The 27,414-nt window shown below is 40.7% G+C and overlaps 1 protein-coding gene across 3 annotated transcripts in view; it reads left to right on the top strand.

Annotated features, from left to right (window-relative positions):
- Positions 1–27,414, top strand: part of LOC115209881 (next to BRCA1 gene 1 protein) — a 68,722-nt gene that overhangs the window by 18,606 nt on the left and 22,702 nt on the right. For all 3 annotated transcript variants that reach the window (XM_029778461.2, XM_036501034.1, XM_029778460.2), the window contains exons 2-11: positions 1,312–1,374; positions 7,562–7,603; positions 8,603–8,718; positions 10,294–10,384; positions 15,668–15,901; positions 21,330–21,441; positions 21,842–21,914; positions 24,017–24,262; positions 25,615–25,767; positions 26,085–26,205. In XM_029778461.2, coding sequence (XP_029634321.1) covers positions 1,312–1,374; positions 7,562–7,603; positions 8,603–8,718; positions 10,294–10,384; positions 15,668–15,901; positions 21,330–21,441; positions 21,842–21,914; positions 24,017–24,262; positions 25,615–25,767; positions 26,085–26,205 — 1,251 coding nt within the window. The remainder of the gene's footprint in view (positions 1–1,311; positions 1,375–7,561; positions 7,604–8,602; positions 8,719–10,293; positions 10,385–15,667; positions 15,902–21,329; positions 21,442–21,841; positions 21,915–24,016; positions 24,263–25,614; positions 25,768–26,084; positions 26,206–27,414) is intronic.

Raw genomic sequence — 27,414 nt, 5'->3', positions numbered from 1 at the left:
GTTGCCAGTATCACCTGACTGGCCCCCGTGCCAGTGGCATGTAAAGGCACCCACTACACTCTTGGAGTGGTTGGTGTTAGGAAGGGCATTCAGCTGTAGAAACTGCCCGATCAAGACTGGAGCCTGGTGCAGCCATCTTGTTTGCCAGCCCTCAGTCAAACCGTCCAACCCATGCTAGCATGGAAAGCGGACGTTAAACGATGATGATGATGAATAATGTGTAATATCTTGTAATCACTTCCTCATATTTCTTGAATTATTGTTATACCGTATGCAGTAAAATAATTTAGATAATATATGAAAATGATGAATAAGAGGTATTAATCATCTTGACAAAGTAAAGCCATCGAAAGTACACATAAATTTTCTTTGTGTTCATCACTGTCACAAAATCAAGTGATTTTATTCTCTTTTCACTTAGCCTACTCTGAGCCAGAAGTGTTCTGTATAAAATGCCATACAGTGAAATATAAGCAATTTGGAGATAAGCTAATAACTTTTCAGTTAAGAGGTTGTGTATTTTGTCTGGTTGAATATTGTAAGCCTCTGGAAGTTTCTTAAAAACCTAGTTCATATATTGTTGCTGAATGCAGATACAGCAAATAAGATTCTCATGTAAATTGCTTTCTAAAGCTGACTCTCCTGTCATCACTGCAATTTATTAGTAGTTGAATGGCTACTTGGATAAGGTATTAGATTATTTGATAAGTCATGAGTTGCAGCTGGACAACAGGTATTTAATTACACTTTATTCTTTATTTTCTCAGTTCACACAGCTGTCAATAATTGGTATCTGATTGCCTGGTGATTTTACTGGTGATTTGACTAGTGTCATATACAGAGGAAGATAAACCTTCCATCTGCTTCTCACCAGTCCTTATAAAAGATCCTTTAGAGTTTGAGACAGCTGTGATTATCTTGGTTTAACTGTTAGATATAGAAGATAGGCCCCTAGCTTTTAACATTACCAGAATTGAAACAAGCTGATGGGAAGCATCCTCAACTTGGTCACTCAACCTGATAGAAATAGCTACCAAACCTTCCTCAAAATATTGTGCCTAGATGCCCCCCCCCCCAATGAAGGTCATATTTGATAATGTGGTGTTGTACTTAGAAAAAAATAAAGCTGCATGGTCACAGATGTTGATTACAAGTGTCAGTGACTTGGGCTAAACAAGAACCTGAATTGAAAATTTTAAGTAGGGAATGTTCAAATGAAATTTTACATAAATACGTTAGTATTTTTTTTAATTAGCAATTTAAAATTTATTGATTATATGATTTGATTAACTTTCTTCCTTTTGCATACAGATAAAAACTGCCTTCAATTTTGGAAAAGTTGAAATCAAGTATATTGATGAAGATGCAGATATGGTAAGTCTGTATTTTCTAATGTAAAATAAAAAGTTAAGGTGGAAACACCAAAAAGTATATTAACATCAATTTTCATTTCCTAGTCTGTAATTAGTGGATGAGATTATAGACGCAGGCATGGCTGTGCGATTAAGAAGCTTGCTTTGCAACCATGAGATTATGGGTTCAGTCTCACTGCATGACACATGGGGCAAGCCCTGGGCCAGCCAATTCCTTGTGAGTGAATTTGATAAATGGAACCTGTCTGGAAGTTTGTCGTGTGTGTGTGTGTGTGTGTGTGTTTATATATATAGTTGTGGCTGACGCCAGTGTTGTGTAACTGGCATGTAAGAAGCAGCCTTTGAACTTTGGGCCTCCTGAAGGCTGTGACAAATGACCAAGACCTTCGGCAATATACCATGCTTGAGAAGACCTGTCAAGCCAAGTGAGATTGTAGTCATGGCTGATGCTGGCGTGCCACAACTGGCACCTGTACCAGTGGCACGTAAAAAGCACCCACTACTCTTGGTGTGGAAGGCGTTAGGAAGGGCATCTAGCTGTAGAAACCTTGCCAGATCAGATTGAAACCTGATGCTGCTCCCCACCTTACCAGTCAAACCATCCAACCCATGCCAGCATGGAAAATGGACATTAAATGATGATATATATATATATATATATTGTTAGCATCCTTTTGTCTCAGGAGTCAATGGAGTTGTGGATAAACTAATCCAGTCTGGTTTTTACATTTCATGTCCTCTCCAGTTTTGCGCAGGCCTGGGCTAGATGTAAGAAAATCCTGGGTAACCCAATCGTCAGGATTCGTCTCTCGACCTTGCTGACGTAGTCCAAAGGAGTGCAGAGCATTATGTTTGGCACTAGCTTGGTTGCAGGAGCTTCCGGAAGAGCGTCGAGTTGAAAACTAAACCACTTACGGGGCTCCACTCCGGATTTCTTTGAAGGTTGCCTTCTTTCCGTAACCCTGGATAGGGACCCATACCAGCTACTATCAGCTGGAGCCAGCTGAGCCTGGGATTCGTGTTGGGCAGAGTCGTCACTTCCTGAAGTAGTGAAGAAAATCGCTACCCACTACCTAAATATATATATATATATATATATATATATATATATATATATATATATATATATAATTCAAAATAATAAGGGTAAAAAATTGAATATTAATTTGATTAATATCAATTTAAAACCAGTGGTCTAGCATATTGAAAAATCTGAAGATTCAGAAAAATTATATTACATACATATAAGAGGGATGACTACTAAGTGAACATCCATTATGCTAGAAGTAGACACCCCCTCCTTATATGTATGTAATATATAAGATATGTATGTGCATGTGTCTTTGTTTATTTCACTTCCATTGTTGCTTGATAGCTGGTGTTGACTTGTTTGTGTTTCTGTAAGTTAGCTGTCAGGCTAAAAAGAGTGATAGATTAAGTAAAAGATTAAGTACTAGTGTTGGTGTGTTTGACTAAAACCTTTTAAAGCAGTGCCCCAGTATGGCCACAGTCCATTGGCTGAAACAAATAAAAGATCTGTTGTCTTTAGAAATTACCTGAGAGAAAGATAGGAACAAACAGTAGATTAGGTGACTGTGGACACCCAACAGGTTGAATTTATTTAATGCCAGCTTATCAGGATTCAAATGGGTATTAATAGCTGTATTTCATTCTTTCTTATCATTTGATAATTTTATTTCATATCACAGTTGGTAAACAAGTGCCATTGTTCAGTTTCTAATGGGCCAATCACTGGTTCTCTGCATTTCTGATGAGGAAGTCTCTGTAACTTGGTGCAGAACAAATATGTCAAAGGACTTAGTTTTCACCCCATCTTACCAATGTTTAAAACATTCTTTACCAATGTACATAAAAAAAATCATTATCAATACCATCATTTAAGGTCTGTTTTCTGCGCTGGCATTGGTTAGACAGGTTGATAGGATCTGGTGGACCACAGGGCTGTGTTGAGCTCCATCGTCAGCTTTGACATGGTTTCTATGGTTTGATGCCCTTCCTAATGCCAACCACTTTACCATGTGTTCTGTGTCTTTTTTTTTCATGCTACACAGAACTCTTGGCCCTTGAACGAAATCTTATATACCATTATGTCTATTTTTCCATGTTGGCGTGGGTTAGATGAAACATGCTGTTGTAGATTTTCTCCAGCCAGATGCTCTTCCTGTCATTAACCCTTATATATTTTCAAATAAGGTATTTTCATTTCACAAGTTCTCATGTTGAAAACAATGAAGCTGCTGAACCTAAAACTAAGTCTTCTATTTAAATAAAGACATCCTGTTTTTTTTTTTTTTTTGCTCAGGAAGTGTTAGTGAGTGTTTGTAGAAACAATAGTCTCACATGTGCATGCATGCAAACACACATGCATGCATACAAACACCTACATGAGCTTCTCAAGTGTCCATCTATCAGTTCCACCTACAAATCACTGGTCAGCCTGAAGCTGTAGTAGGAGGTACTTGCCTAAGGTGCCTCACACTGGGACTTAACCAGCATCAACATGGTTGTGAAACAAACTACTTTACTACAAACCCACAGCTGTTTCTTGAGGAGTTTTGCACTGTTTACCAAACTCCAGGTCTTGGCTGGTTCTTGTTGGCACAGGTTGAAGAGTAATTTCTTCTGGATTTAAAAAATAATTTCTTTACCGCAATTTACAATTAGGTGTGTGTGTATGTGAAACATAAGCACCTTCCTGGATATTTAAAAGCGGACTTTTGAACTTTATTGAGGATCTAAAACTGATCAGAGCTGATATATTTTCTGGTCTTAAAGAGGAAGTTGAATCATTTGAGATGCAATATTGACAATGTTATATATTTGTGGTTGCCTTGAGAAATTGTGAATGCTCGGCATCTGTGTCAACTTTGGGTATCTGAGTTGGGTGATCATGAGAAGGTGTACTGTTATGTCTGTTGCATCTTCCTATTATCTCTGTTCTCTGGTAAGTTCACTTCTTTGAGGTTATTAATCTTCTGACTCACTGTATGCAATGCTAAAGGAAAAGAGAAAGACTAGAGATTACATGAAATACAACCAAATACCAATAACTGATCAACTATGAGCACCCAACCAGAATGACTGATCTACATAGAAAAACAAGCAATATATCAGCCGACAACTTCACCACAAGCTAGATGCAGTGGAGTTGCATCTGTTACCAAGTTCAGTTGACACCAAATGATAAATGTTTAAATGAAATTAACTGTGTTTATGGGTTTTTAATGCATAATATCTTGAATGCTGTAACTGTTTTCATGTATAATTATTTTCTTGGTATCTATAGTATTGGTTTTTTTTTTCCCTTGTGCTGTTGAAGTGGACTAAGTAGTTATGATCTTATTGGAAGATATTTGGCTGAAACTGCCTCTGGTTCTGTAGTACGAATGTCTTATAAGTTCTGAATTAAAGTCTTCCACCAAACCTTAGTCACAATTTATGTTCCTAACACTAGCTTAATGATAATTAAGTTATTAAATTCTTCGTTATATTTAAAATTAATTGAAAGAAACACAGAGCACCTCAAAATAAATACAGTAATAAAAGGGTTAAGGAGTGTGTCTCTATGTAGTTAGAAATAGCACTATAGTTGTGGCTGCTGTCAGTGTTGTGTAACTGGTATGTAAAAAGCACCCTTTGAACTTTGGGCCTCCTGAAGGCTGTGACAAGTGACCAAGACCTTTGGCAACATACCGTGCTTGAGAAGACCTGTCAAGCCAAGTGAGATTGTAGTCATGACTGATGCTGTACCAGTGGCATGTAAAAAGCACCCACTACTGTCAGTTACACAATGTAGGATGAGTGTATGAAAAGCATAACTACAGTTTCTGATATACCAAAGACAATAGAATCATCATCATCATCATTTAACGTCCGCTTTTCATGCTGGCATGGGTTGGATGATTTGACTGAGGACTGGCGAACCTGATGGCTGCACCAGACATCAATCTGATCTGGCAGAGTTTCTACAGTTGGAAGCCCTTCCTAACGCCAACCACTCCGAGAGTGTAGTGGGTGCTTTTACATGCCACCAGCAAGAGGGCCAGTCAGATGGTACTGGCAATGGCCACGCTCAAATGGTGTTTTTTGCATGCCACTTGCACAGGAGCTAGTCCAGCGGCACTGGCAATGACGTTGCTTGAATATTTTTTCACGTTCCACTGGCACAAGTGCTAGTAAGGCAATGCTGGTAACGATCACGCTCGAATGGTCTTTTTACATGCCACCGGCACTGAAGCCAGTCAGCTGTTTTGGCAATGATCACGCACAGATGGTGCTCTTAATGTTCGACTAGCATGGATGCCAGTCATTGAATTTGATTTCGATTTCACTTGCCTCAACCGGTCTTTGCAAGCAGAGTTTAGTGTCCAATGAGGGAAAGGTACGCATAAGTGGGCTGGTTACACCTCTGGCATAGGCCATGGGTTAAGGTCTCACTTGGCTTGCTGGGTTTTCTCAAGTACAGCATATTTCCAAAGGTCTCAGTCACTAGTCATTGTCTTGGTGACGCCTAATGTTTGAAGGTCGTGCTTCACCACCTCATCCCAGGTCTTCCTGGGTCTATCTCTTCCATAAGTTCCCTCAACTGCTAGGGTGTGGCACTTTTTCACACAGCTATCCTCATCCTGCCATATGACCATACTACCACAGTCGTCTCTCTTGTACACCACATCTGATACTTCTTAGGTCCAACTTTTCTCTCAAGGTACTTACACTCTGTCAAGTATGCACACTGACATTACATACCCAGCGGAGCAGTGAGTTGGAATGATGATGTGGTCTGACAGGACATTCCTGATTTGAGAGATGAGAGAAAAGGAGAGAGTAAACTATATATGAGCAGCTATTGATAAAAGACAACTGATATATGGTGGAGGAGAGCGAGTCTCTGGTAGATTTAACTTAACAGTTGGATATCTATTTTACCTAACCACTTAAGTAGGAAGAAGCAGATTTAGAGGCCTTGCTTAGAGTACAATTATGTGGTCAGTAATCCTGCACTTTAATCTTACAACCATCATACTTTTAAGAGTAACACCAATGGCAAATGAAAAAAGTATAAAAACATTTTGTTCATTTCCCTTTCTATTTCAAGATAATTGGTTGATCTGTAGATTCATCATTTTTGTGCAAAAAAGAAGATAGTGGCCTGCTTTAAGAATATATAGATTAATAAATAGATTATTATATAAAAAAATTTTTTTTTTCAGAATGAGATAAATGAGATTCCAATACCTGGTATTGGAATCTTATATGTATATACCATTCTGCCTGAATAATGGAATTACAAATGCAATATCTCTGCATATCTCACATCTATTTTCATTCTTCTACTTCACTCTCTATTTCGTATCTTATCTAAATTAACTATTGCTTAACCATTTTCTCACACCATCTCCGATGAAAGGATATAATAAATATCCTGGAAACAGCTGTAAGACCTATTTATAAATGTTCTAAATTCTTCACAGCCTTGGTTTTTTATCTCGTTCTGAAAAAAAATTTTTTTTATATATACACATACTGATATATGACCTACGCTGGACTCCTTATTCGCATAATCACTGAACCTGGAGCTTAACTGTGGTCTGTCCAGAGTACTTACCCAGCATTACCTGACACCTTTGGGTCTTATTGACACCATTACCTCTCATAACCTCTAAATAGATTATTATTGATGTATCTTAGGATGAGATTGGTGTTTAGTGTATCTAGAAGTATTTCTACTCAAAAAATTTGAATTTAATATTCTGGAATTTAAAAAAAAATTGGGTTAAATTTTAAAGTAATTTGAAGTTTCATTTTTTTTTATTTACGCAATTAATATTTTTAGGCTATGAGATTAAACAACTGAATGGAAGCCAATACTTAAAATTATTTATATCATATATATCTAAAGTTTATTTATTTGTGTTTATCTAATTCTTCTGTTGTTAGCCTTGTTTTGTTTCTTCCAACAGTTCTGATATAATTAGCATGTTTGTGTTTTTCTGTAGAGTGTTAGAAATACAATTAGAATATTTCAGGTCATTCCTTTCCTCTCAGATACTTGAAATGTCATATATCCTGTGCTATTTTTCCTTTTAAAGGCATTTGCTGTTTGTTCTGTTTTTAGTTGTGAAATATTAAAAATGGTTTATCTAAAAAATAAAACTTTCTAATTTCAGATTATAGTAAGCAGCCCTGAAGAACTCTTTGAAGCCTTCACAGTATGTTTTATATTTTTTGTCTTATAGAAAATTACTTTTAATTAGTTTAAAATTACCGTAAAAATAGCAAATTTCCCTTTGTAATATTTCACTCAAGTTTAATGTTTGTAATCTGTTCAATATTTAGTTTTCACTTACCATCTGTAAATTGACATATGAATTTTAATTTTAATTATTTTGATTTTGTTTTGATTAATTAAATAGTATCAATTTAATATTGTTTCTACCAATTTTTTTTTAGGATTGCTTAATAATAATAATAATAATAATCCTTTCTACAATAGGCATAAGGCCTGAAATTTTGGGGGAGGCAAAGTCGACCTTGGCGGAATTTGAACTTAGAATGGAAGGACGGACAAAACACTGCTAAGCATTCTGCCTTGTGTGTTAATGATTCTGCCAGCTCACCGCCTTAATAGTAATAATAATGTGATGATGATGATGATGATCATTTCTAACATTAGCACATGGTTATAACTTGAATGAACAAGATAACTGATCTCCACCACTTGATTGGTACTTTGACACCAAAAAGATTAAAAGGGAAAAGTCACAACCTTGATGGAGTTTGAACACACTATCTGAAAGAATATGACTGAACACAATAAATATTTTGTATGTCCAGCCAATTCTACCATCTCCAGTTTAGCTGATGCAGTAATGAAAATATCTTTTAACTCCACCCCGTGGCCCTTGGTTGCCTTTGGCAAAGTCATCCGCTCTGTTGCAAGTGATTGGGCCAGGTCACTGGTTGAGAGTAACTTCCTTTTCCTTCCCACCAGTCTCAGAGGTCCTGAAAAAGGTTATGGGCTCTTCCTTTCCTTCTAAGAATTTAGCAGCATTCTCTTCCTATAATTGTAATGTACTTTATATTATAATTTCTTACATGTACTTGATATCTAGTTTCATATTTAATAGGAAATGCTAATATAAAGGCTGTAGTTTAAGTGCAAGTTATGTTTGGTCATGTTACATGTGTTTTTTTTTATATCTCTGTAGATGGCCAAGAGAAATAATGACGAACTTGAATTACTGATTAATTCCAATGAAGTCAATGGAGTGGAATTTGTAGACTCTAGCAGCAATCCTTTTGCTGGCAAGGACTCCTCTACACAGTAAGTGAATTTATTTAGAAAATTAAATAGCAAATGCATAAGACTGAGGTTAACATTTTAAAATAGAAGGGATTACATTTTCAGAGTGATGATTACTGATCAGGGCAGAGATATTGAATTTGAATAGGCTGTGTGGTAAGTAGCTTGCTTACCAACCATTGGTTCCGCGTTCAGTCTCACTGCGTGGCACCTTGAGTAAGTGTCTTCTACTATAGCCTCGGGCCGACCAAAGCCTTGTGAGTGGATTTGGTAGACAGAAACTGAAAGAAGCCCATCGTATATATGTATGTATGTATGTATGTGTGTTTATATATTTGTGTGTCTGTGTTTGTCCCCCCAACATCGCTTGACAACTAATGCTGGTGTGTTTATGTCCCCGTAACTTAGCGGTTCGGCAAAAAGAGACCGATAGAATAAGTCCTGGGGTCGACTTGCTCGACTAAAGGCGATGTTCCAGCATGGCCACAGTCAAATGACTGAAACAAGTAAAAGAGTTTTGTATTTGATGGCATAAAAGATGTTTTTTAAATGTCTCAGAAAAATTACCTTGGGTCCTATATGTAAGATTGAGCACACATTACAAGCTTTAATGCACTTAAAACCATTTTTTTAAAAATATGTACTGCTGAAATTGGGGTGTGTCTAGTATACTTATGTACCTAGTATATTCTTTTATGTCATCAAGTATGATAATTTCAGTTGTTTTTAAGATTGACTAGTAATTGACCCTGCTGAAAGAGGTATTTTCAGTAATGTCCATTCTCATGTTCCCTTCTCTATTTACTTTTCCATCTGCGATTATACTTTTCCTTCACACCTTTATTTTTGTTATGGTGTTCTCCCTTCTTAATTGTCAATAAGTGTCTTTTACTCCTTCAGCCAGCTAGTAAAGCATTTATTGTTAAATAAATCAGGCAAAGTACTACAATGCGAAAGTCTCTAATGCTCGAGAAGGCAGCTTTGCTAATGTAGAGTTTCATGAAATATACTCAACCCATTCTATCAAAACCTGACACTTGAGAAGGAATTGGGCAAACTTGCCAAACAAAATACAAATCTAGACAATATCAACATAGGAAAATTTATGTTAAACTGATAAACTGATGATATTATAAATTCAATATCAGAGAAGTGAGCTACTTGATAGTTTGTGAAGATCGTCCTGCCTCATTGCTGTAGCATTATCTATTAACTGTATCAAAAGCAAATATACATGATAAAGGGGGAAAAAATTAATTTAATTTTTGTTTTCTGATGAACAGGTCTTTTTGAAATATTATTCAGTAGGATCTCTAAAGTATAAATAAAACACCAACAATTTAACTGCAAAGTAGAAGTCAGAGTGAAAAAAAAACAAAGAAAATATTCTTATTTGTGTGTAAGATTTGAAAATTCTGTAAAATCAATAATATATTTACTACCAAATAGTGTATTCTACCACAACCCTAACAAGATAGATCCAACGATCAAAAGCTATTATTATTTTTTGAAAATTGTTCAGTAAAGTTATAGTTTGGTTTATTTATATGCTGGTAAATGATTGAAATGATAACAAATGATATACTTATTTTTCAGAACAAACCAGCCTGCAATTGTAGATATGAACTGTGAGAATAACACTGTCTTAACAAGAGATGAAGAAACTGGTGCAGTTATAAGATCCAAAGTTAGTAAAATCTATATTTCTTTTTAATCAGTTGATAGCATTGTTTAACATTTTAATAATTATATATATATATATATAAAAAAGCACCAACTGATTGGGGCCGCTGCCAGCCTCCCCTGGCACCTGTGCCGGTGGCACGTAAAAAGCACCCACTGCACTCACGGAGTGGTTGGCGTTAGGAAGGGCATCCAGCTGTAGAAACACTGCCAGATCAGACTGGAGCCTGGTGCAGCCTCCTAGCTTCCCAGACCCTGGTCAAACTGTCCAACCCGTACTAGCACGGAAAGCGGACGTTAAACGACGACGATGATGATGATGATATGTATATATATATATATATATAATATATATATATATTTATTTATAATTATAATTATGATTTGTCTTTGACATAGTGATACTAATAACCTGTTGTTAGAACTCAGCTTTTAGAGTAAAGTACCAGAAGAGTACAGAGCACAATATCAGTTAATGAATGACAAAAGAAGTCCTGTAATCACTTTCATTAGTGTGCAGCATTTTGTACTATAAGAAGCAATTCTCTCAGAGTTGGTGGGTATTTTTTCAGTATTCTATAGTTTCTGTGGAGCCATTAAAATGAAGTGTATGCTTCAGAAGCAATATATATATATATATATATATATATATATATATATATATATATATATATAATTGAGGTAATCAGAGTAAGTGACAGAATACTTAAGATTAGATTAGTGCTTCATCATAGTTTAGCAACCATTATATCAGCCTATGCTCCTCAGTCGGGGCTACCCGATGGACAGAAAGACCGATTCTATGACACTCTACTGCAGACTACCTCATTGACAAACGACAGAGACCTTATCTTTGTGGCTGGTGACTTCAATGGTCACGTTGGACGACATGCTGGGGGCTTCCATGGCGTACATGGAGGCTATGGCTCCCGCAACGAGGAGGGAACCAGGTTGCTGGAGTTCTGCGATGCAAATAATCTTATGATTTGCAACACTAACTTCAGGAAACCTACCAGCCACCTAGTCACTTACCAATCGGGCCAACATACCAGCCAAATTGACTACATCCTTACAAGGCAAAGGGAGAGATGGCTGCTTATAAATGCCAAAACCTTCCCAGGTGAAGAATGTACCCCACAACATAGACTGGTAGTTAGTGACTTTAGGATCAGGACTAGGAGGACAACCAGAAGACGACAAATATGGAGAAGAAGGATCTGGAAGCTTAAAGATCCTGCAAATGGACAGAGATTTAGGGACATATTACTTGAAGCCTCTGACGAAGTAGAAGGGGATAGAGCATCACAGGGGGTAGAAGACAGCTGGACGTTTCTAAGGGACAACCTGCTGAGAGCCACTGACCAGATCTGTGGCTGGTGCAAAGTCCCCTCTCGACCTAGAATAACGTGGTGGTGGAACAATATTGTAGACAGGGCTATTAGAGAAAAGAGACAGGCTTGGAAGGTCTGGAAAAATGGGGGTAGCAGGGAATTGTATCAGACTGCCAAAAGAGAAGCTAGGAGACAGGTTTATTTAGCGAGAGGGGAAGCAGATAAGAAAAAATTTGCCAATGTTCTGCGCCGTGAGGACCAAAGACTGGAGGTGTTTCGTGTTGCAAGACAGTGTGTGAGAGAGAATCGTGATGTGGTAGGAGAGAAGTGTGTTCGCATGGAAGATGGTTCACTTGCGCTAAATGAGGATGCAAAGAGAGAGGTTTGGAGATGCCACTATGAAAGGTTGCTGAATGAAGAAAATGAATGGGATAAAGAGAGTCTGCCGAATGTTGACCCAACAGAGGGACCAGCTATCCGAGTTGATAGTTCTGTGGTAGCTAAGGCAATTAGAAGCATGAAGACAGGGAAAGCCCCAGGCCCATCAGGAATCACTGCAGAGATGCTCAAAATGTCTGGTAGTGTCGGCTATAGCCTAGTCACCCATATAGTTAATCAGGTGATACACAAAGGGGTCATACCCAATGACTGGTGTAGCAGTATAATAGTCAACTGCTACAAAGGTAAAGGTGATGCCCTAGATACAAATAACTACAGAGGTATCAAGCTGTTGGACCAGGTGATGAAGGTTACGGAGAGGGTCATAGCCCAACTAATTAGAGAGAGAGTTAGTTTAGATGAGATGCAGTTTGGGTTTGTGCCAGGGAAAAGTACTACTGATGCTATATTCCTGGTAAGGCAGCTGCAGGAGAAATACCTAGCCAAGATAAGCCCCTGTACCTGGCTTTTGTTGACATGGAGAAAGCCTTCGACAGGGTCCCCCGATCCCTTATCTGGTGGGCAATGAGAAAACTAGGGATAGATGAATGGTTAGTGAGAGCTGTGCGGGCCATGTATAGGGACGCCGCTAGTAGGGTGAGGGTTGGAAATGAGTACAGTGAAGAATTCCGGGTAGAGGTAGGGGTCCACCAAGGCTCAGTACTCAGCCCCCTCCTATTTATCATAGTCCTCCAGGCAATAACGGAGGAATTCAAGACAGGATGCCCTTGGGAGCTCCTCTATGCTGATGACCTTGCTCTAATTGCTGAGTCGCTATCAGAACTGGAGGAGAAGTTTCAGGTGTGGAAACAAGGATTAGAATCGAAGGGCCTCAGAGTCAATCTAGCTAAAACCAAAGTCGTAATCAGTAGGAAGGTAGACAAATCACAAACACCTTCAGGTAGATGGCCCTGCTCGATCTGTAGAAAAGGTGTAGGTAGAAACTCTATAAGATGCACCAAGTGTAAGCTATGGACACATAAGAGATGCAGCAATGTCAAAGGAAGGCTAACTAGGAAGATGGTTTTTGTATGTGGCAGATGCTCAGGAACAATAAACACTGAAAACGCTCTGAGACCAACTTCCGTCACTTTCCAGGGAGAAAAACTAGAAATAGTTGATAGTTTCCGTTACCTAGGTGACCAAGTCAGCAGCGGGGGCGGGTGTGCTGAAAGTGTAACTGCTAGAGTAAGAATAGCTTGGGCAAAGTTCAGAGAGCTCTTACCTCTGCTGGTGACAAAAGGCCTCTCGCACAGAGTGAAAGGCAGACTGTATGATGCGTGTGTACGAACAGCCATGCTACATGGCAGTGAAACATGGGCCGTGACTGCTGAGGATATGCGTAAGCTCGCTAGAAATGAAGCCAGTATGCTCCGATGGATGTGTAATGCCGGTACTCACACTCGGCAGAGTGTAAGTACCTTGAGAGAAAAGCTGGACCTAAGAAGCATCAGTTGTGGTGTGCAAGAGAGACGTTTGCGCTGGTATGGTCATGTGGCGAGAATGGATGAAGATAGTTGTGTGAAAAAGTGCCACACCCTAGCGGTTGAGGGAACCTGTGGAAGAGGCAGACCCAGGAAAACCTGGGACGAGGTGGTGAAGCACGACCTTCGAACTTTAGGTCTCACTGAGGAAATGACTAGAGACCGAGACCTCTGGAAGTGTGCTGTGCGCGAGAAGACCCGGCAGGACAAGTGAGTCCACAACCCGTGGCCTTCTACATGGGATGGAGCCAGCCTACGTATGCATACCTTCCCTTCTTGGGACACAAAACTCTACTTGTGAAGACGTGTTGAGGCAAGTGAGGATCAGAATCGAAATCGATCAATGGAAATTGCGGATGTGCTACCAGTGCCGGTGGCATGTCGAAACTCTGCTTGTGAAGACCCATTGAGGCAAGTGAGGATCAGAATCGAAATCGATCAATGGAAATCGATCAATGGAAATTGCAGATGTGTTACCAGTGCCGGTGGCATGTAAGAGAACTTTCCGTTTCGCGACCGTTGCCAGCACCGCCCCGTTTCGTGTCCGTTGCCAGCCTCGCCTGGCCCTCGTGCCGGTGGCACATAAAAAGCACCATCCGTTCGTGGCCGTTTGCCAGCTCTGTCTGGCACCAGTGCGGGTGGCACGTAAAAAGCACCCACTACACTCACGGAGTGGTTGGCGTTAGGAAGGGCATCCAGCCGTAGAAACACTGCCAGATTTGACTGGGCCTGATGAAGCCTTCTGGCTTCACAGACCCCAGTAGAACCGTCCAACCCATGCTAGCATGGAAAACGGACGCTAAATGATGATGATGATATATATACATACATATATAAAAGAAAAGGAAAAAAAAAACATGATTTTTTTTGTGGCCGTTGCCAGTACCGCCTGACTGGCCCACATGCCGGTGGCATGTAAAGGTACCCACTACAGTCTCGGAATGGTTGGCGTTAGGAAGGGCATCAAGCTGTAGAAACTCTGCCAGATCAAGATTGGAGCCTGGTGCAGCCTTCTGGTTCGCCAGTCCTCAGTCAAATCGTCCAACCCATGCTAGCATGGAAAGCAGACGTTAAACAATGATAATGATGATATATAGCTCAAAAAATGTAAGGAATGGAAAAGGTTAATAAAGACTGTATATGTTTCAATTCCTCATTGAGAATAATTTGAACCTCTGTTATGCCGGAATTTTTATTCCCTAACAAATAAAATTAAATATATATATATATATCATCATCATCGTTTAACGTCCGTTTTGCGTGCTAGCACAGGTTATGTTGGTGGCATGAACGTGATCGTTGTGCCAGGCCCACCTGACTGGCTCCCATGCCAGTGGCACATAAAAAGCACCGACTACACTCTTGGAGTTGTTGGCGTTAGGAAGGGCATCCGGCTGTAGAAACATTGCCAGATCAGATTGGAGCCTGGTGCAGCTGCTGGCTCTGCAGACCTCAGTCAAACTGTTCAACCCATGCTAGCATGGAAAGCGGACGTTAAATGATGATGATATATTTATATATAATGGACTTCTTCACAGTTTCCAAATACCAAATTTGCTGAAGACTTTTGTCAACCTGGGACTATAGTGGATGACACTTATTCAAGGTGCAACATAGTGAGATGGAACCTGAAACTTCATGGTTGCAAAGTGAACTTCTTAACCACACAGCCATGCCTGTGCCTAACAACTTTATGGTGTATTTTATATACTAAGAAATTGGAAGTATAATGGGCATGTAATTCATTAGGATATTAGCAAAATAATTGAAACTGTTTTAACTGGGCATTAAATATAGGTTGCATATCCAGATTTCTCTGAGCATACTACAGTACCAGCCTCACTCACAGATATTTTGTTCACCATCGTTTACATTAATCTCACTAACTTTAAATTTTGAATGCAGTGTGTAAAATTTTGAATGTCATGTGTTTTATACTGGAAAAGTTATCAAGAAAAAGAGAACAAAACTGATTGCAGTAGTTAATACATTGTAATTAGTTTTAATATATTCTTTCTGTTTGATAAATTTTAGGCTGTACCGTCTTTGAAAAATTTGTCTATAAGCCGCCCGGTTCTTCATGATTATGTGGCACCAGAATGTGTTGAAACTCAACCAGTTACTGACACAGCAGAACCTAAACCAAATATATCATCATCTCAGTGTGACTCTGAATCTGGAGAGAAGGCACCAACTTCTCTGTCTTCAAATTCCAGTCAAGATTCTGATACTATACCCCTCAATTCTCTGACTCAGCTATTGAAACAAGTGAGATTCTTAATTTTTTTATTAGTTATTAAAGCCAACTTGTCAAATTAACTTTGGATTTTTTTTTTCATGGAAGAAAGCTTTCAAAAGATTGACTATTCAGTTTTAATTTTAAAAGTTAAATTAAAAGCAAATTTTATGCTATTTAAATCATAAAAATGTTCTTTAAGGAATTAACTTGACATTTGTAAAAAAAGAAAAAGAAATTCTTTTATATATTGTTAACTCTGTACACCATTGAAATTATTTGAAAATAGCAATATATTTGTATATATTATGTATTGCCAATTTCATTATTTTATGCTTGCATTTTCCATGGTGTGGGTGGATCTGATAAACTGTAGGTTGCCCTTCCTGATGGCAACCTTTGTTTTTAAATAAGGTACTTGTCTTTTCATGTTGAACTGCCTAGTTGTTTGGTAAAAACATGTGGTTGATGAAAGGAGCACAACGGAAACAAGGAAATAGGAAACAGAAGTGCAATAAGGTCTTACCTGACAGGGGATGAAGTCGGATGGCCTTCAGCCAACTTGCTCGCGTGTTGTCGTCTCGGTGCCTTGCTGGGGTCTCTCGTAGCCGCTCGATGCCGCACGTGCGTTGAGTCTCTCGCTTCCGCTTCCGCCGGCGCATGCGCCCTGCAAGACCTGTAAGCATCACTTCCGCTCCCGCCCGTCCCGTCACACTCCTCCATCACCCCCCCCCCGATCTATAAATCACTGAACCGGCTTCCTCACTCGCTCCCGCACCCGAAACTGGTTTCATAATCAGCCAGCCAGGGAGGAGGGTGCTGCTCCCTCTGTGGTCGCAGCGCGACCCTGGGACTTGTTTCTGGCGTGTTGCTGTCGACCTCGTCATCCTGTCGGTTGTTTTCGTCCTGCCCACTGTTGCTTGTCCCATCCTCTGGGGCATGGACAATCCTCCGTATGTCCAAAACGTGGCGTGGCATACCATCGATGGAGATGTTATTTTTCGAACTTACGGAGGTTATTGTCCCCTTTCCCCATTGCGATGTACACCGTGCGTTTGGGGGTTTTACCCAGACTTCCTCCCCGACCCGCACGAAGGCGTGCTCTTCCTCTGCCCCGGGTTGCATTGATTTAGTACACGGATGCCTCCACTCGTACCTGAATATTGCTCTGTGTGGCACCGATTCCTCAGCCTGTCCGGATCGGGGAGACAAGTTGTACCAAAAAACTGCTTCAAGCGGCGAAATGTGCCCTCTTTCCGCTATGGCCTTGACTGTCCAATGGTGCCTCTCCACGATCCCGTTACCGCCCGGCCTATACGCTGCTCTGAACAAGCGTCGCACGTTCCACCGATCAAGCATAACCCTCAATGCTTCCGAACGAAATGCCGCCCCGTTGTCCATCAGTAGTTCTTCCACGGGACCTCTCTCTAAAAATATCCCGTTCAGGATCTGCACGATCTCGTCAGCAATGCCCGATCTCAACTCCCTCCAAATGGCCAGCCGGCCCGGCCCACAGTCGACCATGGAGAGGTACGTTCGCTGATGGTAGTGTGTCACATCCACAGCTAGCCTTTTCCAGTTCTGCTCCACGGAAAGGCTTCCCTGTTCATGCCCACACGGAGCAGGGTCGATGGACTGACACCTGTCGCAGCTCCCGACCACCTTCCGGACGCTTCTCCTGGTCACGTCAGCATCAATCTTTTTTGCCAGATACAGGGTCCTGTCCACACCCAGGTGATGCATAGCGTGCAATTTCTTCAGCTCGGAGTCATCCAACCGACACGCCGCAGCTATCCCTCTCCGCGCCTCCTCCGGTTCTTCCAACCACGCCCTTTTCACCCTGGTCAGTACGTCCGCCTTGTTTTTCTCCGAAGGCACGAAGACCACGTTCAGCTTGAGTCCGAATTCGGCGATCAGTTCACCTAGAACTCCTAGGCGGCGCTTCACTAACATCTCCGCAGCACCTTTCGTCCGCACTCTCCTGTCACCGGTGATCACTGATCCTACCCAGCCAAGCACAGTGGCCGAATCCGTCCGCATTTCAATCGTGCGCAGCCCCCATTTCAAGGCCAAGTTCACCCCTTTCAGTAGCGCGTCTAGTTCGGCGACATTGATGTGGTTGAAATCATCTGCTTTCCGAAGCCAGGACGCGTCCTCCACCGCAGTGCCTTCGATTGCCAACACCACCCCTGTCGCTATACTGCTAGCGTCACACCAGACAGTCCCGCATTTCGTCCTGGGCACGTACCAGTTCCCCCTGACCGGGTCTTCCGCTCTTGTCCTCTCTAGGATCTCCTGCATCATCGCCACCGTCCCTTCTCCCACCTTGTCGCCCCACCTCTCTCCTTCTGCTCGTCTCTTGGTGTAACTACACGCCGTGCGCAGCCATCCAGCGATCGGGTAGTGACCGACCAACTTCCCACACACCGAGAACAGCTCTCTCCTGCTGACGCTGGAACTCAGCTCTGGGATTTCATTTCCTCTCCGGAACACCAATTCACCTGATCTATCTCTTCGCAGCTTCAGCCCCAGTGCGGCTCCCCCTTCAATCGACTCCGGCGGCTTAGCAATCAGTCCGAACTTCTCCAGATGTCTCACTACCTCGTCGGCTGCCACTACAGTTTCGTCCACCAAAATGTCGTCAATGTAGGAGCTGGTGGCCTTTCTAATCTTGCCGTCTTTCCCTAGGACGGACCTAAGCACTGCCGACATGATCTTCGGAGCAGAATTCAGCCCGAAACCCAGCCTGGTTAGACAGTACGTCCGGCCCTTGTACCGCACCAGCTGATATCGCCATAGTTTGTCGCTCACATGGAGCTGCAAGTATGCCGATCTCAAGTCGACAATCGTCGCTGCCTCAGTCGACTGTCTCCACTTGCGCAATGCCTCACCACAAACGTCTGTCGCCTCACCTCCCGTGTGACACGATATGTGCTGGTTTAACTCCCTGAAGTCCAGCACCGGTCTGACTTTTCCCTTCGTAGGCTGCACCACCGCCATCAGGGGTAGCACTCCGCGCGCTACCTCCTCCTTCCAAGGGACAAGGATCCCTTCCTCGATCCACCTCTCCACCTCGTCTTCAAACTCAACCCTGGCATGGCCTTTCAGAGTATGCTGGTAACAGCTCACCCTGTTCTCCAGTGTCGGGGGCTCGTCCTTCCATTTCCACTCTATCGTCCACCGCCGACCATCGAACGCCACCTGAAAGTCCTTGTCCTCGATGGTGTAAGCAGCGCCGTCCCTCGCGGGGCTCTGCTCCCTCTGGTGATCCTGACTCGCAGCGCACGACGCCCCCATGCTTCCGAACGTGACCTTATTTCCCACAACGCTGACGCCACCGAGGCAGTTGATGGCGTCCATCCCCATCACCACATCAACTCCATTTATCACGCGTTCGGCCACAATTGCCTGTAGCCTTAGCGTCGCGCCGCGCACCACTATCTCTACCGTGCTGCTGCCTCTGCAACGGATTTCGCTGCCGTCGACCGCCCGGACACTACACACCCCGTTCCATTCCTTCGTCACCCTCGAAGTCACCAGGGTGGTCGTACAGCCCGTATCCACAAGGGCCTTGAACGTCTCCCCCTCGGCCTCCACGTCAATCACTGGCAGTGTCTCCAATAGCGCCTCTACTCGTTTGAGGGGAAAGTTCGAGAGGCAGCAACTTCCCCGCGGTCGTTTCCCTGGCCGCAATCACGGGCAATGTGCCCTGTCTGCCTGCATCGATAGCAAACTGGCCCCAGCTGCGTACAGTCCCGCGCCATGTGCGGTCCCTGGCATTTAAAACATCGTCCTGAGAACGGCCGCTCTCGTTGCACGGTGGGCTTCCGTACCTCTTTCTCGTGACGTCGTCCGTCTTTACGCGCCACCGCCATCGCTATCCCCTTCCGCCCCGAGTGTCTCGTCAACCCGCGAGCATGAGTTACAAGCTCGCTCAATGGCATCTTTTTGACCCCGGGCAGTTGTTGTAGGTGAATTCCTACGTCATCGGGGAAGCCATTTACGAATGCCAGTCGGGCTGCTCTCTCCAGTCCTTCTCCGGCAAACCCGGCCAGAGTCGCTAGCCTTCTAGCTTCCGCCGCAAAATCATCTACCTGGCCTCCCGTCCACCTGATTGCACCCAGCTTAGCGAAAGCTGTGTACTCGCATTCCGTGTATGCATCACACAAGCGCCGCTCTATATTCCCATCGCAGAGCCGTTCTTTTTCGTCCATTTCTAGGTAGAGCGACAACGCACTTCCTTCCAAATACAGGGCCATAAGACTCGCCACGTCGCTTATGCCCTGCAGTCTCGCCACCAGCCTGATTTTCCGAATCCAGGCCACTACATCGCCTTCGCCGTTAAAAGGTCTAACGACGTCACTGGCGATCCTAATTTTTGCCGACATCGTGTTGAAAAAAATGTGAACGCTGACTAAATGCCAAAATAGCTTGTGGTTGATGAAAGGAGCACAACGGAAACAAGGAAATAGGAAACAGAAGTGCAATAAGGTCTTGCCTGACAGGGGATGAAGTCGGATGGCCTTCAGCCAACTTGCTCGCGTGTTGTCGTCTCGGTGCCTTGCTGGGGTCTCTCGTAGCCGCTCGATGCCGCACGTGCGTTGAGTCTCTCGCTTCCGCTTCCGCCGGCGCATGCGCCCTGCAAGACCTGTAAGCATCACTTCCGCTCCCGCCCGTCCCGTCACACTCCTTCATCACCACACCACAAAACAAACTACCCAAATGATGTCAATATGGAAACACACAGAGATATATGTACATCGAGAGATGTACCTACACACACACACACACACCACACACACACACAATTATATATACATACATATGATGGGCTTCTGCTGGCTCAGGGTGCCATGCAGTGGGATGAAGCTTGAAACTGTATGATCCTGAAGCAAGTTTCTTAGCAACACCAATATATTCTATTGATATGTTTTTTTTTTTGATGTAACAATCCATATTAATATAATTTGAATGTTATTGTTGGTTCAATAACTAATGAAAAAAATTTAAATCAGAAATCAATCTTTTCTAATGTTTGGCATCTCTCTATATATAAACAGCAAAATGTCTATCTGTGTGTGTGTCCTTTATACAAATCCACAATTTTTCAGTTAGAGGGCTCGCACTTTCTATAGGCATTCAAAACCGTCCAAGGGTGGTTGTGCACATCTTTACATTTCCCCAGTCACCCCGCAAAGCCATTAAAAAAATCAATAGAAGTGACTTTTTTGTGAATTTTCTATCCAAAACCCAATCAAAATGCCCGAAACTTGATACGCCAATTGAATGCCAGCTAGCTGTATGAGATTGGTTGGAGATTTGGACAGTACTCGCGTGTATGTGCGCACACACGCAGCTGTATATGCATGCACTAGCACTATGACCCAGTGTTGCCGGGTCATAGTGCTAGTCTGTAATATAAATGATCTTATTTATTTATTAATCTTTCTTTCATTAAAGTTGAAGCAGGAATTGAAGTCAGAAATTGTGCAAGATGTAATGACAAAAACTCAAGACTCTGTTTCAAGTACTACCAGTACCACCCAGACTTTACCTGCTGATTCTCCATATCGTAAGTAATTTTGTTTCAAAGAAAATCAACTTGCTAACCTAGCTAGAAAAACATAAAAAACCTAATTTGTTAAAGCAGTGCAAGTGTCCATGCTTTGGTGCTATAATGCTTAAATCCTCAAAAATTGTTCTTTTCTGTTATTTAAAAATAATAAATAAATTTGTAAAAAAAGGACTGCAATTCTACAACAATTGCCAGGTATTTTAACTGCTTAAGTACAAAGAATTTATAGAATTCATCCAAGCTTTAAATTTTGTAATTTTCTTTGTGTATAGTATGTGAAACTGCAAGAATTATGAGCTGTTTAATATGCAGTTGATTCAATCACCAATCTTTGTTAGCTTAATATATAATGATTATAAAGTAATACTAATTAATATTCTCTTTTTTCCTTTCTTAGAATTATACTGGCATGAAGGAATCATTTGTGATTATTGCCAGCGGACCATTGTTGGGGTTCGTTTCAAATGTGGGTGAGTATCACTGGAAATTTGCCTTTAGCAATTAGGATTTTAGTTAGTTTCTAAAGTAAAAACTCTCATGTTCATAGAAATTTCTATTGTAAACTGAATTTGAAAAGTGCTTTTCAAAGATTCTTCTGTCTTCATGAAAGAAACTAGACAGATTCTTAAATTCTTATTGTGAAATCAATTTGATCAATACTTAAGTGATGTAGCAACTACTCCAGCAAAATCTTGTGCAATACCTACTTGTGCTTATACAATTATTTCCTGCTTTTTCTAGCATAGATTTTTTATTCACTCTAATATGTTGGAAGTTCTCTTATAAGAAATATAGCGTTTGTGGATGTTGATCCTGGTTTCTGCTGTTGTATTATTATTATTATTGTTGTTGTTGCTATTATTATTACTACTAGCGCCTTACTGGCACTTGTGCCCTGTGCTAGTAGGGTGCTAAGAGCACCATCTGAGTGTGATCATTGCCAGAGCGGCTAACTGGCTTTCGTGCCGGTGGCACGTAAAAGGGCACCATTTAAGCGTGATCGTTACCAGCATCACCTTACTGGCACCTGTGCAGGTGGAATGTGTAAAAAGATTCGAGCGAGGTCATTGCCAGTACCGCCTGACTGGCCCCCGTGCTGGTGGCACGTAAAAGTATCCACTACACTTTCGGAGGGGTTGGTGTTAGGAAGGGCATCCAGCTGTAGAAACTCTGCCAGATCAAGATTGGAGCCTGGTGCAGCCATCTGGTTCGCCAGCCTTCATTCAAATTGTCCAACCCATGCTAGCATGGAAAGCGGGCGTTAAACGATGATGATGATTATTATTGTTGTTTTACATTTGTTTTTTTCCATGCTATCATATATCAGATGGATTTTTACGGTCTGCACATTCACAGTAACACCAACTTTGTTGTGTATATCTTCCATTGTTGACTGGATGTGTTTTATTGTGATGCTAGTACTTGGAAGAGATTCCTATATGGAAAAACTAAAGAGTCTTCACTTCCTTGCGTCAGTTCTTTTCTAGAGTTACTACCCTCCTAGATGGGTAGCATCTGGTTATCTCTTTCTTGCCTGTTTTATTTTTGTGTATTTTGTACAACTGGATGCTCTTTCTATCACCAACCAGTTAAGTGTACTAGGTGCTACTAGTACAAGTGTGGTTGTGCTATGTGAAGATAACTATAGTGTCACTTCTACCCTGTATTAGTTCTTATTTAACATTACTGTCTTATAGATAATCTGAGATATGAATTATGGAGTCACATTTGGCTTATATGTTCCTTGGTTACAAAACCTAAATTTTCCCACATTATCTCCTCTATGACTCTTAAAGGAATTTATAAATGGCCATTTATGATGCAAAGAACAATTTATACATCATTGACAAAACTTATATCCAACAGGGATTAGTTTTTTTTTTTATCTCTCTCTCTCTCTCTCTCTCTCTCTCTCTCTCTATATATATATATATATATAATATATATATATATATATATATATAAATGGTGAAATGTCTGCCTCTGTGTGTGTGGGTATCCTTTATACAAATCCACAATTTTTCAGTTAGAGGGCTCGCACTTTCTATGGTCATTCAAAACCATCCATGGGTAGTTGTGCATATCTTTACATTTCCCCAGTCACCCCACAAAGCCATTAAAAAAATCAATAGAAGTGACTTTTTTGTGAATTTTCTATCCAAAACCCAATCAAAATGCCCGAAACTTGATACGCCAATTGAATGCCAGCTAGCGTTATGAGATTGGTTGGAGATTTGGACAGTACTCGCGTGTATGTGCACACGCACGCAGCTGTATATGCATGCACTAACACTATGAGCCAGCGCTGCCAGGTCATAGTGCTAGTATACATATACAAAATTGTAAAAACGTGTGTACACAATATAAGAGATTTATATGTAGGTGTATGTTGCTTGATACACATCAACAAATACTAGCTTTACCGAGATTATCTGCTGTATGTACATTGACATAAACTTTAGTACAGCACGTCTGCTTTTTATATAATAAGTAAAAATGTTTAGATTCCTTCCTTCTTACACACTCACATTCATGCACACACGAAATTTGATTATTTTGTTTTCTGTTGCAGCAATTGTCCAGATTATGATTTGTGTGAACAGTGTGAAAATCTGACGAGTGTTCATGACTCTACTCATGTATTCTTAAAGTTGCGGCGTCCTTGTCAAATTGATACAGAATTGCAACCGTTGTTACGTAGCATAATTTATAAACCTGAGGGCCACAATTATTCTGCTGCTATTAATTTTTGCGAGCCAGCCAGTGGAGAATATGAAATCATTCCAGATGATATGCGACAGCATGCCAAGTTGTCAAAGTAAAGTATCAAGTTTATTATCAAATACATTGTTACCAATTTTATTTAGTTACTTATTTATTCAGAACATATTACTCAATTACAGAGATGTACTTGCATAGCAACTGTCCTGATTTGAGATCGTGTGCTGGAACGAAAACAGTTGCTGCGTGGAAGGTGTTTATAAGCCATTTAAGAAACACACAAAATCCATTAGATTCACTTCAACATTTAAATTTAATTTTCATCGCTTTGAGACTGCGACCTGTTTACTGACAAATTTCGTGCAGCACAAAATTTTGTCAGTGAACAGGTCATGGTCTTAAAGCGACTAAAATATTTTCACAAATTAAATTTAAATGTTGAAGTGAATCTGACAGATCTAGTGTGTTTCTTAAGTGGCTTATAAACACCTTCCACACTGCAATATTACTCAATGAATTATTTCAAGTGATTTTCTTTTTCTCTTGAGCCACATGTTCAGCCACATACTTTCAGCTGCATACTTTTCTCTCTTTAGTTAAGGATTAATATTGAGAAAAAAATGGCCAAATGGCCAACTTATCTACCTATCAGTAGAATGAGTTATTGTCAAATTTACTGAAGCTGTTTTGCTTTTAAGTAGTTTTATTTTAAATGTAACACTCATCTGTTGGAAATAAGTACTTGATTGTCTGGGAATGTTACCTGAAGTATGTTGTCATCCTGTTTAACACCATGAAATCAGAACTAAGTTTTAGCTATTGTAAATCAATAGATATTTTTTTATCATTTATTTTGTACTTGTTTTAGTCATTGAACTGTGGGGGAGTAAACTTCTTGCCACACCTGCACCTAATGTACATTTTTTTGTTATTTGTATGTTGGTTTTTTTTAAAAAATTTCTGAAATGCTTACCTTGACTTCAGTTGTTTTGAATTATCTCAAAATGCTGTTCAAGGACAACATACAGGCCCATACTTAAATACTTCAGGTCATCCTTAAATATTTTATAATTCTGTCTTGTTCAAGACTCCAGTGTTTAGTTATGTGAAATGCAATGTGAGGGTGAAGGCATGTTGTTTCAATTTTGCTGTATGGAAGATATTTTTACTTGAGAAAAATCAACCTTTAAAAAACCTTCATGTTAACTAGCTCTGCTTAGCAAGCAGGTTGTGCAATAGAAATCTACTTTTTGTTTGAGTAATATCTATCAACAGAGATTAATCCCAGACTCACTGGACTCATGCTAAAAGGCCAGCCACTAATTTACTTGGCTGGCTATTTGAAACTCCCTGAAAGTTATATATTGTTGTTATTAGTGGCCAGTAGTATCTATGGAAGGATGCTGCTTATCTAAAGTACTATGAGTTGTATTATTTGTGTTTGACCAGATGTCAAGTCAAAATGGCCAAGATGCTTAACAAGAAGAAGAAAGAAGAAAAGCTAATGGAATTGCAGATGAAGTATGATGAGAAATTGAAGCGAGCTTATAGACAGAGTTGTCCCATGAAAAAGGAAAGAATGGAATTAAGGAATTCATTAGGGTAAGTATTCTACACAGTTGCATACTTAAGCATTGAAGCCAGATTTGGCTGCTATTTGTGGTAGGTTGAGCAACTGTAGAGGTGCTTGTGTTGCTTTGTTTCTTTGAAGTTATAAGCTTAGGTTTTATTTTTTTAACAAATTATACAAGAAGTCATTTACATTTTCTTTTTCTCAGACTTCATGTTTGGTTTGTGAAGTAACTTAATGGAAAACTAATTTTTGTTAGGTATATTAGCTGCAGAATATTTTGAAGAAAGACTGCTCAAATATATTGTCAATTTTTACTTTCATTTTTCTTTTCTTCTCTTTTTGATAGTGCTGCCTTTGTGTGTGATGTTACTATTCCTGATGGAACAAAAGTCCAGCCTCTTGCTAGGCTGTATAAAACCTGGAGGATGAAGAACACTGGAAAATTTGCTTGGACTGAAAAAACAGTTGTTAGTGTTCTTTTATTCATATATTACTGATAAAACACTTTCTTGAAATTGAAAGATTTTACACATCACAGTTGGCTGACTATTTCGTTTTTCTTATCCTTCTCAGAATAGTTTTAAAAAGTTGGGTTCTTTTTTTCTGGGTAATATGAGATATATTTAGAAGTCTCTTTGGCAGATTTTTTTTATTAATGATTATTGATTGCAGGTTTTTCTGAGGAATTTTATTACATAGTAGTTTACTTATATTTCCACTAATATTGTTTTTAATTGGTCATTAACATTCTTTAGGTTATGTAGAGTAGAAGGCATTACCACATATTTGTTGGCTTGTTATGTGCAATTGGCAACAGAGCTGATTAAATGCTTCTCTAATGCTGTTATTTTATTAATTGCCAAGGTTCTGAAAACTACAATGAAATTTTTTACCTAGTATTTGAGGTAGCTTTGGCAACTGTCAGTACAATTAAAATATGAAAAAATATTCTCAAAAGCCATATTCCCAGCCTCCAAAATCATCATCATCATCATCATCGTTTAATGTCTGCTTTCCATGCTAGCATGGGTTGGACAATTTGACTGAGGACTGGTGAACCAGATGGCTGCACCAGGCTCCAATCCTTTTCTGGCAGAGTTTCTACAGCTGGATGCCCTTCCTAATGCCAACCACTCCGAGAGTGTAGTGGGTGCTTTTGCGTGCCACTGGTATGAGGGCCAGTCTATCGGTACTGGCAGTGGCTACGCTCAAATGGTGTTTTTTATGTGCCACCTGCACAGGAGCCAATCCAGCGGCACTGGCAACGACCTTTCTTGAATGTTTTTTTCACGTGCCACTAGCGCAAGTGCCAGTAAGGCGATGCTGGTAACGATCACGCTCGAATGGTGCTTTTTACGTGCCACCGGCATGGTAGCCAGTTATATTGCTAAAAGTGAAAAAGATGTGTATTGCAAAAAAAATGGTTTGAGAAGCTATAATTAAACAGTGTAAGAGACTTAAAATAGCATATTTAAAATTATTTTTAGTGTAACACTCTATAAATATGGAAGACATATGGCTTAGTAGTTAGGGTGTTGCACTTATGATTGTAAGATCATCGCTTTGATTCCCCAATCAGAGAGTGTATATTGTGCTCTTGAGCAAAACACTTCATGTTCCAGTTCACTTAGCTGTATATGAATTCCAGAAACAGGTGGGAAGTTAACCTTGTGGCA

The sequence above is a fragment of the Octopus sinensis genome, linkage group LG3 (assembly GCF_006345805.1).
Source record: "Octopus sinensis linkage group LG3, ASM634580v1, whole genome shotgun sequence".
In the NCBI taxonomy this organism is placed as follows: Eukaryota; Metazoa; Mollusca; class Cephalopoda; order Octopoda; family Octopodidae; genus Octopus; species Octopus sinensis.
Note: the sequence above shows the minus strand (reverse complement) of the source record. Positions and strands in the feature narration are given on the sequence as shown.